At 36.9% G+C, this 17518-nt stretch overlaps 1 protein-coding gene across 1 annotated transcript; it reads left to right on the forward strand.

Annotated features, from left to right (window-relative positions):
• The first annotated feature begins 13359 nt into the window (after nucleotides 1-13359).
• LOC110898252 (probable carotenoid cleavage dioxygenase 4, chloroplastic) lies at nucleotides 13360-16656 on the forward strand. Its single transcript, XM_022145012.2, has 2 exons — nucleotides 13360-15443; nucleotides 16157-16656. Exons 1-2 carry the CDS (start codon nucleotides 14041-14043, stop codon nucleotides 16542-16544), a joined length of 1791 nt encoding a protein of 596 aa, XP_022000704.1. The 5' UTR covers nucleotides 13360-14040; the 3' UTR covers nucleotides 16545-16656.
• The last annotated feature ends 862 nt before the right edge of the window (nucleotides 16657-17518 follow it).

Consider the following 17518-nt stretch of genomic DNA (forward strand, 5'->3'; position numbering starts at 1 on the left):
TCATGGGGTTCGATTCCTAGACTTCTCCTTGGAGAAATCAGACCTGGAAATGCCCCGAAATAGCCCATAAACTTTCTGTTTGATTTTTATGTTCTTCAAAACTTGTTTAAACCTATGCAACTTGTGTCTAACACATCTCATGCCTATGTCCTAATGCTTACAACTTATCCCATGGTTGGTTAAGCTTAAAAACAAGGTTGAGACATTTGAAATCAGAGGATTAAACCTCATAGACTTGGTGTTTTGTCTAGGGTTTCAACCCACAAATCATGTCAAACATAGTCTTTGATACATGAGTGATTATGGAACAACTTGGGTTGTCCAAACATACAATCCTCACATGATTTGATGATTTCTATTAGTTAGTTTACTTTACATACATGTAAAGACCTTAGTTCATGACCCTCCTTGGTTGTTTTTACATCAAGTGTAGTGGTGAACATCAAAGGGGTACCTAAATGGAAGCCTTGTCTTCCTACCCCATCCATGACACCCATGACTCAACTTGAGGTACCTAAATAAAGATGTAATCTTCTACCTCTTACTTGAATACTTGAACATTTGGACTTAATAATATGTGTATAATATACGACCTACATACTATCTATGTACACTCGAATCTTTGATGTTGAAATCATATTCATTTGTCAAAGTAGTAGGTTATCATCTAAGGACCTAAACCTTGTTATGATTCTTATGGGTGTTCAACTCATAAAATCATTATAACCCATGAGGTTACCAAGTGTCATACAAGTGTTATGTGTGAAGATGAATATTTTGATATAATATTTTCATGTCACTTTCATTCCAAATCTCGACTCTAAACATGCTTGAACTTAAACCCTTACGCATTCAACCTTCCAACCTCGGCAACTTTGTCACATTGGATAATCGGAAAACATATGCAAACTTTGTGAGTATACTCGTATTCCCCATTTTTACTTTTACCACTTTTGGGGTGTAACATGTTTATCTATCAACTTATACATGAACATTTTGCTTAAACATATGAACATTCCTATAACATGATTGTATACGTGATGGCTTGATGCTTTAAACTTGGATTTATCTTATGTGTTGAATTTATCATTAACTTCGTACGAGCCAAACCGTGACATATGTAGCGCTATAGGATTAACGACCCGCCCCTTTATCTCGGTAATGTCATGAGCATATTGCGTTTCCTTGGTTTGATATGTTAGACACATACCTCGTTTAAATGTTTATCTTGAATCACATGCTTGATGTGAGGAATTGTTCAAACTTATCTTTTGCTATGTACGTATCAAACTTGTATACTCGCCTTTGCTTTTGCATTGAACTTTATTTTAAACATGTTACAGGTTGAGGACGATGATGCTATGAAATGAAGTAGCGTTGATGCCTAGATACACATATAGACGTTTAGGTTTAATCGTTGTATCAATGTTGATTATGTTGTATTGTATTTCCTTTGAACTTGATGTTATTTGATTTCTTTGTAATGTTGACAAAAGAATTATGAAATGAAATCGGTTTATTAAATATTGTCACAAATAGCGTTATGATGACTCTAGCAATCTTCACACTTCGTCTCATCCCGATGTTTCCGCCATTGGTTGGGGTGTGACAGATTGGTATGAGAGCCATAACTATAGGGAATTAGGAACAGTAGGAATGCTTTAACCTAGTCTATAGTTCTAGAGCTTTATTCGTTTGTTTTACTTGAAATTACTAGCATGCTATCTTATTTGCTTTTATTTATTCTCTTTTGATCTTGTAAGCATATGTGTCACTTGTGGGTTAACACTTAACATGCTATACTTGATTTTATTATGTGTTAATACTTGTTTCTTCATTTTATCCTTTATGTGTGTTCTTGACATACTTTTTATGCGTTAATATTCGTTTCATCATTTCACTTTTATTGTGATGTTCTTGATATGTTATACTTGTTTGTTTAATCTTTAATATACACTTTTCCTCACGCGTTTTACTCGATTATTCTAAATCCGACAACGCACATATTACACAAACGAGACGAGTTCACCAAAATAGGCGTGAAACCCATAATTTGGTGAACAACTCTCAATCCATCCACTTTCCTTTTCTTTTTACACGAAATTCACCATCAAGTTAGGAGTGAAATCCTCACCTTGATGGAGAAGTTCAAATTTCAAATTCTAGTGGACCCTCGTCAAAGTGTCGAAATTAAATTTTGACCCGACGAGTACCAACCACACTTAGGATACGAAACCGTCAAGTTAGGGGTGAAACCCGCACCTTGGCGACTAGTTCCACTCCTTGATTTTTTCATAAATCCCGCCAAGTCTCGAAATTTCGATTGATTTGGGACATGTAGTAACCGGAAGGGTAAATACCGTTAACCGACTTGTCGGCGAGAGTATTTTACCTATTAGGCCAAAGCATGCTCCTCAAATTCAAAAGACTTTTCGACCACTTTGGTTAGTCAAAGTTCCGTTTGGAACACTCCAAACTTTGGTCAAACATGTGTTTCTATTATTTATTTATACGATGCAATCTTTCAAACTCGAGTTTACTTTCGATTTCTCTTTTCACACACACAACATATTGAACTTTTTCCATACATTTATACATATGCATGATTTTATATAATTTAAATTCGTTTTCCTTGTAACGACAAGTGGAGAAATATCATCGAGATGGGAGTGACTTCCTTACCTTGACGATTAGCTCCACTCCCTTTTCCTTAAAACGACCTCACCAACGAGTTAGGGGTGATTCCCTAACTTAGGTGACCGTTACCAAAACTTCTCTTTCGAAACATCTTATTATGCAAACTCGATCATACTTTATACCCAAATTGTTTAATGTTATTTAAAAATACCCACTCATACAGATTTCGAAATACATTGTTTTATCAAACGTACTTTTTATTCTACAATCTATTTTCACTCAACTCATATACGTGAAATTCATAATCATGTCTTAAAACGTTTTATTGCTCGAACTTCAAAACCTTACGAAATGCTACCTATCAATTTAATCGGTTCAATGAAACTCTTGCCCATGAACTTCATATTCGACTTAATCACTAAAACACGCTCACCTTCTACTTTTAATCAAAATTCAACCAACCTTTCCCGAATACTTATAAGATCTTATAGAAGTTATATGATTGTTTTACCAAATACCCTTTCCAACACCAACAAATCAATTGTTATTTTATTTTTATTTCTAAGTCCTTTTGCTAAATTTCCCTTCTAAAGATCATAGTTTTCACAAGGACCTCCTAAATTCATAATTTCTTATTTGATGAAACGAACTTACTTTTTAACGAAAACCTTTTTCCTACACCAATTTACAAAACACGCGGGCAAGAAGTCCTCATGGGAACCGACAATCTTTGACTTACATGAAATTTTTTTTTTTAACAAAAGTAGCATTTCAATCATTACAAAAATACATTATGCTTAACCAATTAGTACTTTATATCCTCTTACATACACAACTATATTCTACCCTTTCAACCAAGGTCAACCTAATTTTGATTCGATAAACTCAATGTTTCATTTAAACAACTATACATGCATATCATCGTACACATTTTGGTCGATACCTCGCGATAACATCATTTATATCATTCGTATTTACATACTCGACCTTTTGAATGTTTTATACACTTAGATCCGTGGTGTCCCAACAAACACTATTTACGCAATATTTATTTTTCATACCTACACCTATGTTCATACGTCTTATGCTTGTACTTATACGCATACTACTTATACGTTTTACGCTTCTACTTGTACACATACTACTTACACGTTTTATGTTTATGCTCATACATACATGCGTATTCATACTTAAACTTATGCTCATACTTTCACCCTTACTCATGATTCATACATTCGTACCTATACGCGAGCGCAACCCGAGGGATTCGCTTGCGTGGGTCCCACACATACTTAAACATGGACTTGCTTATATACTACATTCTTGTACGTACACATTCTAAATTTTTTTTATGTATACCCCGATTCATACACAACTAGTACAAGCTATGCGGATCATGCGACGATCAAAATAATCACGGGTGCACACGGGATTATAGTGATAGGCGTATGGGAACCATAGAGTGTGCTACTGCGTATGGTAATACACGGAACGTAACATGACACCGAAGACGAAATGGACGTAACATGGTCAAAACATGGTGGATACGCCGCTGGTACTTCCTATATATAAGTGTTTTCACCATGTTACCAAATTTTCGTAAAACGTGCCATGAGAAATTCAGTGTTTTACAGACCTTTTGGACCTAATACAAGCTTTAAACAACTCACAAACGCATCATATCCGATTATCCATGCCGAGACTTCATCTTTAACACGCTACTTTCGTCTATCTAATACTTATATCATTCATATACTTGCATTCATTTAGTGTCAATTGTTCACCCCATACTCCTATTATTCTCCATTATCCTTTCTTTCATATGAACCCCGTTCACATTCAAACTTATTTAAACTCCTTTGCCTATGCGCACGCAAACTCGTTTTACCTATGCTTAAACGCCTCAACCCATTTTAGTCAAACAAATTCCTATCCTATCGTTCTTCAAAATTTCGTACTTTTCTAAACGTTTCAAAACTCCCAAGTCTTGATTCTTTTAGCCAAAATGCTTTTTCTCCAAGGTCTTCCTCTTGAATAAATTTCGGGACGAAATTTCCTAAAGGAGGGGAGACTGTAACGCCCTGCTTTTTCATACTTTCCATAATTAGAAAGCTCGCCTTGTAATGCTATTTTTGGAAATCTTGTATTATTGTAGTCGTCTTTTCGTTGTAAAATCCGAGACTTGGATCATAAATAAAATTCGTATTTCTTTAAATTCACCATCTACATATTCATACATGTTCATACGTTCGAATTCATTGTACATCGAATCCTTATTTGTAATTCATACTTATACTTATTCAAAGATGCATGCCCATGCTTGTCCTTATATTGTTGGTACCTAAAAACCCCTAATAATATGCTTATTTATACAACGGTTAATCATCTAATATGTGACACATACTTGTCACTTACAAACATGTTACATACTTGTACATTACACTTTTTACCTAGTTAAATCATGTTTTATTTCATATTTCACCTTGTTACAAGTTAGGGGAAACATTGTTGCATATTATTACACAACTTAATTAACAAAATTACTCATTATAATGTTTTAAAAAATAAAAAAAATAAAGAAATATGGCAGCCCCAATTCAGCAAAATTCAGCCCCATATAGTTGGGTTTTCTGGGCTAGATTCAAGGTGTAACCCCTTCTAAACACTTCCAAAGCCCAACCCATTGAAACCCTAATCCTTCCCCCTATAAATACCACTTATAACCAGCCTCCCTACCACTTTTACAACACTAAAAACTCTCAAAACATCCTCCAAACCGTAGCTGAAAGCAAAGGTTCGAGCAGATTGACACCCCTTCACGAAAATGAGCATAACTCACTCAATTCTTATCCGATTCACTTGATTCTTTTTCCTACTTGCTTGGATAATCATGGGGTTCGATTCCTAGACTTCTCCTTGGAGAAATCAGACCTGGAAATGCCCCGAAATAGCCCATAAACTTTCTGTTTGATTTTTATGTTCTTCAAAACTTGTTTAAACCTATGCAACTTGTGTCTAACACATCTCATGCCTATGTCCTAATGCTTACAACTTATCCCATGGTTGGTTAAGCTTAAAAACAAGGTTGAGACATTTGAAATCAGAGGATTAAACCTCATAGACTTGGTGTTTTGTCTAGGGTTTCAACCCACAAATCATGTCAAACATAGTCTTTGATACATGAGTGATTATGGAACAACTTGGGTTGTCCAAACATACAATCCTCACATGATTTGATGATTTCTATTAGTTAGTTTACTTTACATACATGTAAAGACCTTAGTTCATGACCCTCCTTGGTTGTTTTTACATCAAGTGTAGTGGTGAACATCAAAGGGGTACCTAAATGGAAGCCTTGTCTTCCTACCCCATCCATGACACCCATGACTCAACTTGAGGTACCTAAATAAAGATGTAATCTTCTACCTCTTACTTGAATACTTGAACATTTGGACTTAATAATATGTGTATAATATACGACCTACATACTATCTATGTACACTCGAATCTTTGATGTTGAAATCATATTCATTTGTCAAAGTAGTAGGTTATCATCTAAGGACCTAAACCTTGTTATGATTCTTATGGGTGTTCAACTCATAAAATCATTATAATCCATGAGGTTACCAAGTGTCATACAAGTGTTATGTGTGAAGATGAATATTTTGATATAATATTTTCATGTCACTTTCATTCCAAATCTCGACTCTAAACATGCTTGAACTTAAACCCTTACGCATTCAACCTTCCAACCTCGGCAACTTTGTCACATTGGATAATCGGAAAACATATGCAAACTTTGTGAGTATACTCGTATTCCCCCTTTTTACTTTTACCACTTTTGGGGTGTAACATGTTTATCTATCAACTTATACATGAACATTTTGCTTAAACATATGAACATTCCAATAACATGATTGTATACGTGATGGCTTGATGCTTTAAACTTGGATTTATCTTATGTGTTGAATTTATCATTAACTTCGTACGAGCCAAACCGTGACATATGTAGCGCTATAGGATTAACGACCCGTCCCTTTATCTCGGTAATGTCATGAGCATATTGCGTTTCCTTGGTTTGATATGTTAGACACATACCTCGTTTAAATGTTTATCTTGAATCACATGCTTGCTATGAGGAATTGTTCAAACTTATCTTTTGCTATGTACGTATCAAACTTGTATACTCGCCTTTGCTTTTGCATTGAACTTTATTTTAAACATGTTACAGGTTGAGGACGATGATGCTATGAAATGAAGTAGCGTTGATGCCTAGATACACATATAGACGTTTAGGTTTAATCGTTGTATCAATGTTGATTATGTTGTATTGTATTTCCTTTGAACTTGATGTTATTTGATTTCTTTGTAATGTTGACAAAAGAATTATGAAATGAAATCGGTTTATTAAATATTGTCACAAATAGCGTTATGATGACTCTAGCAATCTTCACACTTCGTCTCATCCCGATGTTTCTGTCATTGGTTGGGGTGTGACAGGGTGTCTGACGGGTCTGTTGACCGGATCAAAACGCCGAGCTTTGGCCGCGTTTTGGTCATGTCAACCAGACAAAAGACTGATCGGGTGTCTGGTTGACAGGACCAAAACGCGGCCAAAGCTCGGCGTTTTGGTCCGGTCAACAGACCCGTCAGACACCTGTCAGTCTTTGTCTGGTTGACCGGACCAAAACACCGCGCTTTGGCCACAGCTCGACACTACAGAGTGTGCATATAGTACAAAAAACTCTTTTTGGGCTGACTATCTACACACCAAGTGTACAAATACTCTCCGCCTTTATTTATTAACATGAGTGGGTTGATCTGACACCTCAATGATTCATTGGTCCATTTCGCCGTATCTTTGAAAATACGCACATGAAATAATACGTTTTCCTTATAATAATAATAATAATAATATACTAGTGGGATTCAACTCGCATGTTGCGGCAGGGACATGGCAAAAATTCAGAAGGTATTGGTTTGATCTGTTACGTGACCCCACACGCTATATGAATCGAAAAAAAACCTAAAAAATAAAGTCATAATATGACCAAAACGATATCTACGCGTGCCACATTGAAACACATATAAAATGTTCTGTAGTAATAAACAAAAACGTAATATAAAACGGTGACATATTCAAATTTATTATAAGAGTAAACTGTCATTTTGGTCCCTGTGGTTTGGACACTTTTGCCATTTTAGTCCAAATCCCAAACTGTTTAAATCTGGGTCCCTGTGGTTTCACTTTTATTGCCATTTTGGTCCAAAAAAATGAAATCAGGTAGATTTCCCAAATTAAACCCTTATTTTTGTCCTTTACCCCAGGGTATTTTAGCCATTATAGTTTTATTATAACTCATTATTAATTAAAAACAAAAAAACTAAATAAATCAGTTGTCATCTTCCCTAAATGAACCCAAACCCTAATTCCACAAATGCAGAGATCTCCACCACCACCGCCACCTCCTCCTCCCTTCTCACCACCGCCACCACTACCTCCTCACCACAGCCGCTACCACCACCTTCTTCTCACCACAGCCACCATCTCCTTCTCACCACAACGTTATCGTCACCGTCACACTCTCTCTCTTCCGATCACTCTTTCTCTTCCAAAACCCACAACCAAGATCCATCTTCCAAAACATCCCACCACTTCCTCCGCCACTTCTCTGACGCCATACCACCCCTTTTCCCCCGCCATTCTCACACAACAGCAAGAGTGAGGAAGATCGACCGAAGAGAGTGTGACAACCCTCACTAAACCAGGTATCCGTACGACTTAACTAATAATTAATTACTACTTAATTACTGTGCTTGATTGAAATTATGGATAAACTGCTACTTGAATGCTGATACATGTACTTACTTGCATCATACTTTACTTGCTGTCACTCCATGTTTTGCTTACAGCACCTTAGTGACAACCTTGATGCACCAAAAGCACAGTAGCATAATGAACGGATAACCTATTGAACGTGCTGTCATAACTAGCACCAGGCAGGTACTGCCTCTAAGGCCTGTATGAGCCAGAGATAGTTGCTACACTAATAGAGAGTGTAGGGATATAAGGGTTGTAGAACTGCGTCACTAGGAATAAGTTACAGTGACCGGATGTGCCTAAAACGTACTCTAAGTACAAAACTCAGCACTTTAATTAAAAATTCAGCATTTGGTTAACTAATAAAGTGCCAAAACATGAGGAAAATATTACTAGACACTTTCCAGAGTGTCGGGAATAAGTTGTGTCACTAAAAATGATAATAACGACACTTTAAGGCTTTGTTAAGCGCTCTAACGGATCACTATCCAACCGAACAACCAGACTATACCCGGAACATAAAAACATTGCCATTAACATTGTTTATCTTTTTCTGAGCCAGTTAGGGTCCCTGAATACCCTAACACCCGCTATAATGCATAACACATCAGTAACCGAGTTAACCTCCACTTAACTTAACTAATACTTAACACTTAGTTGAAAACCAACCGGATTACCCCCCCCCCCCAACCGAACTCGTCCCCTTGGGGGACACCCATGTCCTTTTTGTGATTAAATTAATCTAACTTGCCTAATATCTTGAAGACATGAAATCCATTGGATAATGATCATACTAATTGCCTATAAGATCAAGACTAAACACATCATATTCATTCCATCACACAACTCACCAACAAAACTCTCTCTCCCTCCTTGCTTCCTCTCGGCCGAGAACAACAACAACCATCCATCCATCTTTCGATTTTGATCAAGCAATTTCAAGGGTATACAAATGTTAAGGATCACATACGAGGAAGCTTGGTGCATTCGGAACGTGAAGGACCTCTTCTCATTGCTTTTATCCACTCATTCTTCGACTAGATTCTTCCCTAGCCTCGAGCTAGTAGTCAGTTGCTATAAACGCCCTCTCGATCTATTTTAAAGTGGTTAAAATGAAATATGACGGTTAAAACTCATGAACTTACAAGATGATGTGTTAAAGGTCTACTAAAATGTTAAAGATGTTGGTTAAAAGCTAAGTTGTTGTGTAAATCTTGTAAGACTTGTTTTGTGTAACTATTTAGTGCCGATCTATGTTGTGGTAGCTCGGATCATCGTCTAACCCGGATTGGTCATGTTCATGAAACATGACATAGAGTATGTTCAAGGATGAAAGAGGTTAAATGATGAAACTCTACCACACACTAAACATGAACTTGTGTAAAATCGACTTTACTTATGAAATAGTGTTCAAAACTAGTAGATCTACGGATCTACAAACGGTATTTTCAAAAGACCAAGTGTCAAAGAAATCATATTTTCTGAAACCGGATCTTACATGAACAAGAATGATTTTTAAACACACAAGTGTGTAAACACTTGTGTAACACTAAGTTTCGACAAAGAACTAGTTTTGTCAAATTTTACAAGAAGTTGTAAAGATGGAATTTATTTAAAAACGAGACTTTCAAGAAACGAAGTTGATTTATATAAAGATCCACTAAAAGTAACGGGATTTACTACATATTCCGGACAAACCACAAGTTCATGTAATTTATGCGATTTATATATAATTTGACTAGTTGATGCTTTGGATATTGTTTTGGTTGAATGAGAAAATTGTTGATTTGCATTTTAAAAGAAAATGATACGCTTGAAAGCGTGGCCACCTCCAGTTACAGGGGAAACTCTGGCGAAATTTTTCCGAAAACCTAACACTTGGACAATATTTTCACTACAAGTGTTATAAATATATTTTTAACTTGTTTTCAACATGTAAATTTCGCCACGATTTTATAAAATATCGGAGGTGGGATTTTCATAAGATAAAAACTTGGTAAATATATATTTGATATATATATTTTTCATAACGTCACTTGTAAAATGTTTATGATTATTTTGTGAAATATACAAATATTATTTTTAGGGTAAAAATAATACTATCAAATGTTAACGGTTTCAAAGTAATACATACGCCTTCATAATAAATAATAAGTTACAACGGTATAATTAATACCACCCGATCCTTGAACGTAACTTACGCATTTTAAGAAAATATGCATGAACGCGTATTTTGTCAAGGTATTATTTTGGGAAAATTATATGTATTAAAATATAATATTTTTGGGAAAAATATTTATATTTAGGGGTTAGAATTAAAATATATTTTAAGTGAGACTTAATAATATATTTCGAAAAATTACGAACGCACATGTATTAAAACCCCCATCCTTGGGAAGGAAAATATTTACCAAATGATCACTAAGCATAAACACGAAATAGTTGTCTAACTATTTCCCAAAAACTTAAACCATAAAGCTAAGGCACGGCCGTCCGTCTAATAGAATTAGTACGTGTAGGTCGTCGCACAGCTACTTGATCAGGAGATATACTTGGTAGAGACGCACCACTGTGAGTTCATGTCCCCATTTTCTCTTAACTGTTTTTCAGTTTTCTAAACTGCGGGGGTGAAATACATGTTACTTTGATTACGAATACTTTATACATGGTATGGTTAGCGTAAGGAGGTTTACTACTTAGATCATGTGAGTGGGTAGGCGGAAACTTGAGGCCATTAATCCTCAGGGTAGGACCGAGGGACAGGAGCGGTAGATCTATCTGGGTGTAGCGAGCCCAGCCCCAGGCCCAGCGTAACGGACCTCGGGGTGACTTTGTACCCAACGCATAAATCCGCTAGGTTTGAGTCTTCCTACTTGCACTTCACACATATCAATGGCCTTGCAAACCATTGGTGATCTCTTTTTCCTTATTTGTTACATACCAGGATTTTTATACTTACAAAGGTTTTACTTACTCACTTACACATGAACTCGCTCAACATTATTTGTTGATTTTTTCAACTTACATGTATTTCAGGGAATTAAAGATCTGGCGCGGTATGTCATGTTTTCCCGCTGCACATGAGTTACGAGGTCATTCGAGTTTAAGGGATGTGACTTTTTCCTGGACGAGTCACAGTTCTTAAACTGTGTTTATTTCTTGTTGGTATCGTGTCTTTCGAACACTGATTATGTTGTTAGGATGTAATTCCCGTTAAGACAATGTTGTGGTTCTTTACTTTTCAGACTTAATTTAATGGATGATCTTGCATGGTTTTTATTTCATATAGCTTGTTATGATTAAGCTATGGTATTAAGAAGTCACACCAAATTAACCACGCTTCCGCAAAGCCAGGGTGTGACAGAGAGAGAAGGAGACCGGAGAAGACAGCGGACGACTGTAGCGCCGCCTCTCACGGCGGCGGTGGGATTTTCAATGGAGTTCCGGTAAACCCTTCTTTCCCTCGTTCTTCTTAGATCCGATTGAACCAGGTTTCTTTTTCCGACACTTTTGGGTGTGGTTTCAGGAGTCAAGATGTTGAAGCTCGGAACATGAAATTGGGTTGCTGATGTTTGCTTGGGAGGTTGAAGATAATGATGTAATTTGGGAACTGATAGGTGTATTTATATTTGGAGGGTTTTTTAATTAAGAAATTGGATTAATGAAAAATAAATGAAAGTTTTTGAGTTTTGGACTAAAATGGCAACAAAATGCAAACCACAGGGACTCAAATTTAAAAAGTTTGAGATTTGCACTAAAATACCAAAACTACCGAAACCACAAGGACTAAAATGGCAGTTTACTCTTATTATAATTAATTTAATCTACTCATAAGACTATTTGTTTTGTTATTAAATGAATAAATTCTAAAAATTAAAAAAATTATAATAGTTAGGGTGTCCGGGGCGTACTCGGTAAGGGGTTTCGGTGACCCCTTTCCCCGATCGGGAACACCGCCGCCATCCCCGCGGGGTCCCGAATCGGGGTGGGTTTTGGGTGTGGGTTCACCGCTGAAGATGGCACAACTTTCGAGGGAGACCATCTTTCGAAACCATCTTTCGAAGATGGCACAACTGTGGAAACCATCTTTCGGAGATGGCACAACTTTCGAAACCAACTCCCCTAATAGGGGAGTGCCGCCATCAAAAAGGGGTATTAGGGGAGTGTTAGAGGGGAGTTGACGTGGCTTATTCTGGTTGGTTACGTGTAAGAGGGGGGACTCACCTATTAGGTGAGCACCCCTTACACCCTTATTATGGCTTTAGAGAAGAATTGACCTGAAAAGTCTAGTCTACCTAGAAAAGTCTAGTCAACTGAACAGTGAACACAATTAACACATTGTTGATAGTTTTTTTTTTTTTTTTTATTTTTTTTTTACATTGTTGATAGTTACATTCTCTTAAAAAGTATAGGGGCTGTTTGGTAACCTCTGAATGGTTATTAAGAGACTACTAAACCATTAAGAATTTTACCAATGAAAAAGTAGAAGAATGTGACATGTGATGATTTATCATTCAGAGGTTACCTCTTAACCATTCAGACTTGAGGTTACCTCTTATTCATTCAGAGGTTTTAAACCATTAAGAGGTAGCATCTGAATGATCATTAAGAGGCTACCAAACAGCCCATAGTCTACCAAGAAATCAGAAGATGAAATATACATATATTATAATATTAAGGTTTTATTATATTTCAAAAAGTTAAAGTACATATAAACAAAAACAATTATTTGATGTAGTGACTAGAGTTTTGGTACACATCTCAATATCTCCAAATGATTTAGTTTTCATTTAATTAATTAAAATTAAAATATATAACATATTTTAACAAATGAAGTAGGAAAAGACTTAAACACCCCTCTAGAGGCTCTACCTTATTCACACATATCATTACATCACCAGATCACCACTACCTCCAACTCCACAGTCCCTCACTCTTTCTCATATCTTACCAAGACCCATTCTCAATTCTCAATCCATAAAAAGACAAAATACGAAGCCGGACCTCCACCGTGGTTCACCATCGTTTCTGGAGGCGGATGCGGCGGCTCCGGTGGGTTCCGTTTGTACAACCATGATCTCCGGCGAACCAAATATCAGCTAAAAGGTGGACGATAGCAGCATCTGGATTTACATCAGCAATTGGGTAGCCTATTTCTGGCGTTTTAAAGTGAACCCAGTCTCGATCTAGCGTTGCATGTGCTAGTCTAGACCCGATTTGTGTTCACTAGAGTTTAACCATAAGCTTCCAACCTCCTTTCCGATTTTCTACCTACAAATTCTTTTTTCCAGCGTTTAACGACATTCCCGTCATAGTTGTTGTGGATTCTGATTCTACGTGGCATCAGAATCCACTAACAACTGGAAAGTTTTCCGGCGAAACTAACGGTATGTGACGACAGTGTTTGTGGACCTGTATCGGAAAAAGGGCAATTCTGGAATTTTAAACAAATGGTAAAGTTGTAATTCACGTAGCCACCGACCAGTCTTTTTAAGACGAGTACGAGTATATAATATATAATATAATAATAATATGCAACTTGCATTGCATTGTATTCCCCTCTTATAAATGTGAGCCAGCCCATGTATCTGTTCTTTGGTACAATTCACTTTAACAAGGTTCCATTGACAAGGAGAATGAATACAATTCCCGGACTGATTCATATTCCCTTCAATTCTCTAGCCAAAAACACCTTCAAATCTCAAACTACTCTCACTGTTTCCGTTTTCGGACTCAATGAGGGCTTACATTTTACCACAAACAATGAATCTCAACCAACTTTAGCTAAGCATTCTTTACTTGAAACAATATTTACCACACTTGATAATGCTATCATCAAGTTTCTTGATCCTCCGCTTCACCTATCCGTCGACCCATGTTACACGCTCACCGGTAACTTTGCACCCGTTGATGAGATGAGCCCGACCGAATGTGAGTTGGTATACGGGTTCCTTCCTCCATGTCTAGACGGTGTGTACATACGCAACGGACCAAACCCACAGTTTATTCCTAGTGGTCCACAACACTACCTCGACGGGGATGGAATGGTTCACGCGATTAAGATCTCTCAGGGTCGAGCCACTTTCTGTAGCCGATACATCAAGACCAACAAGTACTTGTTTGAGAACCAACTTAAATCCTCCATTGTCCCAAATGTTATTGGAGGTATGAAAGGACTCGCTCCATTTGTTGCGCGCGCAGCGTTGTTCTGTGCGCGAATTGTTTTGGGGCAATACGATATTGGCAAAGGCATTGGTGTTGCGAACACCAATGTAGCGTTTTTTGGGGGGAGATTGTATGCGTTATGTGAATCCGATCTTCCATATGCACTCAAAGTTAAACACAATGGCGACATAGTAACCTTAGATCAGCAAGATTTCAAAGGAAAGCTTTCTATGAACATGACCGCTCATCCGAAGATAGACCCTGACACTAAGGAAGCTTTCGCGTTTCGTTATTGGGCAACATATCCTCATATGACTTACTTTCGCTTCGACGCAAAGGGAAATAAGCAAAAGGATGTCCCTATTTTCTCCATGAAGGAACCCTCTTTAACACATGACTTGGCAATCACTCAAAAGTATGCAATCATTTGTGATATTCAACTCGGAGCGCATCCTATGAACCTGATCCATAACGGAAGCCTTGTTAGTGTTGACAAAACTAAAGTTCCAAGAATCGGTGTTCTTCCACGATATGCAACCGATGAGTCCGATATAAAGTGGTTTCAAGTGCCGGGGTTTAATGTGTTTCATATGGTTAACGCGTGGGACGAGAGCGATGAATTTGGCAACGATGTCTTGGTGTTGGTGGCGCCGAATATATTTTCACTTGAACATTTCTTGGAGCGGGTGGATTTGATCCAAGCATCCATGGAGAAAGTTACTATTAACTTTGGGACAGGGGTTGTGTCTAGGCAAACTTTGTCTACTGATAACATGGAATTTCCTGTGATCAATCCAGCCTATATTGCAAAAAAGAACAAGTAAGTTAGATAGATAGATTAACACATTTCTTAACACTACTAATACGTATATATGATTCCAATCTAGAGTCTAAGTGGTTGTTTGACAACTTCTGAATGGTTAAGTGCTAAATCAGTAAGAGGTCTGAACCATTAAGAACCAGCGTAATGCTTAACCGTTCAGAGGCAAAGAGGCAAATGTCTGACCAATTCAGATTAGAGGTCTTAACCATTTAGACCAGTATAATGCTTAACAACTCAGAGGCAAATGTCTGAACTATTCAGACTTCTGTTCGTGAAACAAACAGTTTGAACCATTAAGAGTCCCGTTAAACTATCCACTATGGTGATTTTTTTCTTCAACCGGTTGCCATGTGGAATAAGACAAAAAACAAAGCCACTTTTTTAATAAAAAATATAATGATGGTGAACAACCTGGTTGTGTGCTCAACCAAAGGTTGCAACCAAAATATATAATATTTAATTGTTTATTCTCTTTTCTCTATTTAAAAATTAATTATAAAGCATATATATTTAATAAAATATTGGTTTTGGTTGGGTTGGGTTGTGAATGAGAGTGAAAAAATAAATTGGATTGGTTTGTGTAATAGGAAGAAAGAGAAAATAGTTTTTTAATGAAAAATTGGGTTGGTTTGTGTTGGGTTGTGATAGTGGAATAGTGGATAGTCTTAAGAGCTAAACAAACAACCCCTAACTCATGGTTGGTTATGCAGGTACGTTTATGCAGCAATTTGCGAGAAAACACCAATAAAATCAAAGATGATGAGGACAATAGGAGTGGCAAAACTCGACATTGCAACATCAGAAGAAGGCAACAAAGAACCACACAAGTACACAATGGCAACTAGGATGTATGGAGATAATTGCTTCGGGGGTGAACCATTTTTTGTCGCAAGAGACCCCGAGGATTCGAACCTAGAGGAGGATGATGGGTATTTGGTGTCTTATGTACATGATGAAAGCTCTGGTGAATCAAGATTCTTGGTGATGGATGCTCGGTCACCGACTCTAGAAGTTGTGGCCGCTGTCAAGCTACCGCAACGGGTGCCTTATGGCTTACATGGGCTATTCATCAAAGAAAAGTACTTGAGTTCAATGTGACAATCCTAAGTTATTGTAGTTTACCATTTTTGGATTATTTATTGTAGTTAAGAACATGTTTAAACGTAGTAAACAAATCGACAAATTTAATAACAAAGACCAAATTATTGTCGAAATGTCTCCATCTCCCGCCTTCAATCATTGAATATTCAAATTTTTTATGCACCATCCGTACCATACACATGCACCCCAATCATTGTTTTTGCTTTTAGACTTTTAGTACATGGAGCAAACTTTAGTAAAACTATAGTGTCATTCGAATACAAAACATTATAAACATGGATCAAACTTTAGATACCCAAAACAATGATTTCATCCCACATATAATATTTTATAAAATTATATAAATAAAGATAACAAATTACGTTTAAACATTACAAATACAAAGTAAAAAGTATAATATATTTAAATGTTTTTATTATAACCGCAAGAAAAGGCTTCTACTCGCATCAACCATGTACATGATTTGTACTCGCACTTTACTATTTCTTCGTTTAGTTTAAAAACCAATGAAATTACATCGAGATAGAACGTAAACGGAGAACAAGCTACGTCGCCACCCCTTTATGAATAGCAAAACTAAGTCTTTTAAAAACTACATCCATAGATCTCGGGGTCATAACATTACTGTGCATGACCCTTTGAATTCGGCTAAGTAGGTCTACAACCTTTGCCGCAAGGAACCCTAAACCCAAGAAGACCTTGATCCATGTCTGCACCAAAATGAGGTTACACGGACCTTTTTTAATGAAAAGTTTTCGAGAAAACAAACACACTGCAGACTCAAACGTTTGCACGTAATCTGCATGAGACAGATATAAGAGGCCCTGAAGAGCTTTTAGAAAAAACAAACACCCCCTTTGTTTCTGATTTATTTATCCTTGTTATTTTCTGGTTTCCTTGGTTTGGTGAATATAGTGGGACCCATGTAGCAAAGTTGCAGATCACATGACTTTGTTTCTGATTATTATCCT

This window comes from Helianthus annuus, chromosome 13 (assembly GCF_002127325.2).
Source record: "Helianthus annuus cultivar XRQ/B chromosome 13, HanXRQr2.0-SUNRISE, whole genome shotgun sequence".
Classification (NCBI taxonomy): Eukaryota; Viridiplantae; Streptophyta; class Magnoliopsida; order Asterales; family Asteraceae; genus Helianthus; species Helianthus annuus.

Coding starts and splice junctions, on each gene's coding strand:
- LOC110898252 (XM_022145012.2), top strand. CDS start 14,041: ATGTATCTGTTCTTTGGTACAATTCACTTTAACAAGGTTCCATTGACA. Junction 15,444..16,156: donor TATATTGCAAAAAAGAACAA/GTAAGTTAGATA, acceptor TTGGTTATGCAG/GTACGTTTATGCAGCAATTT.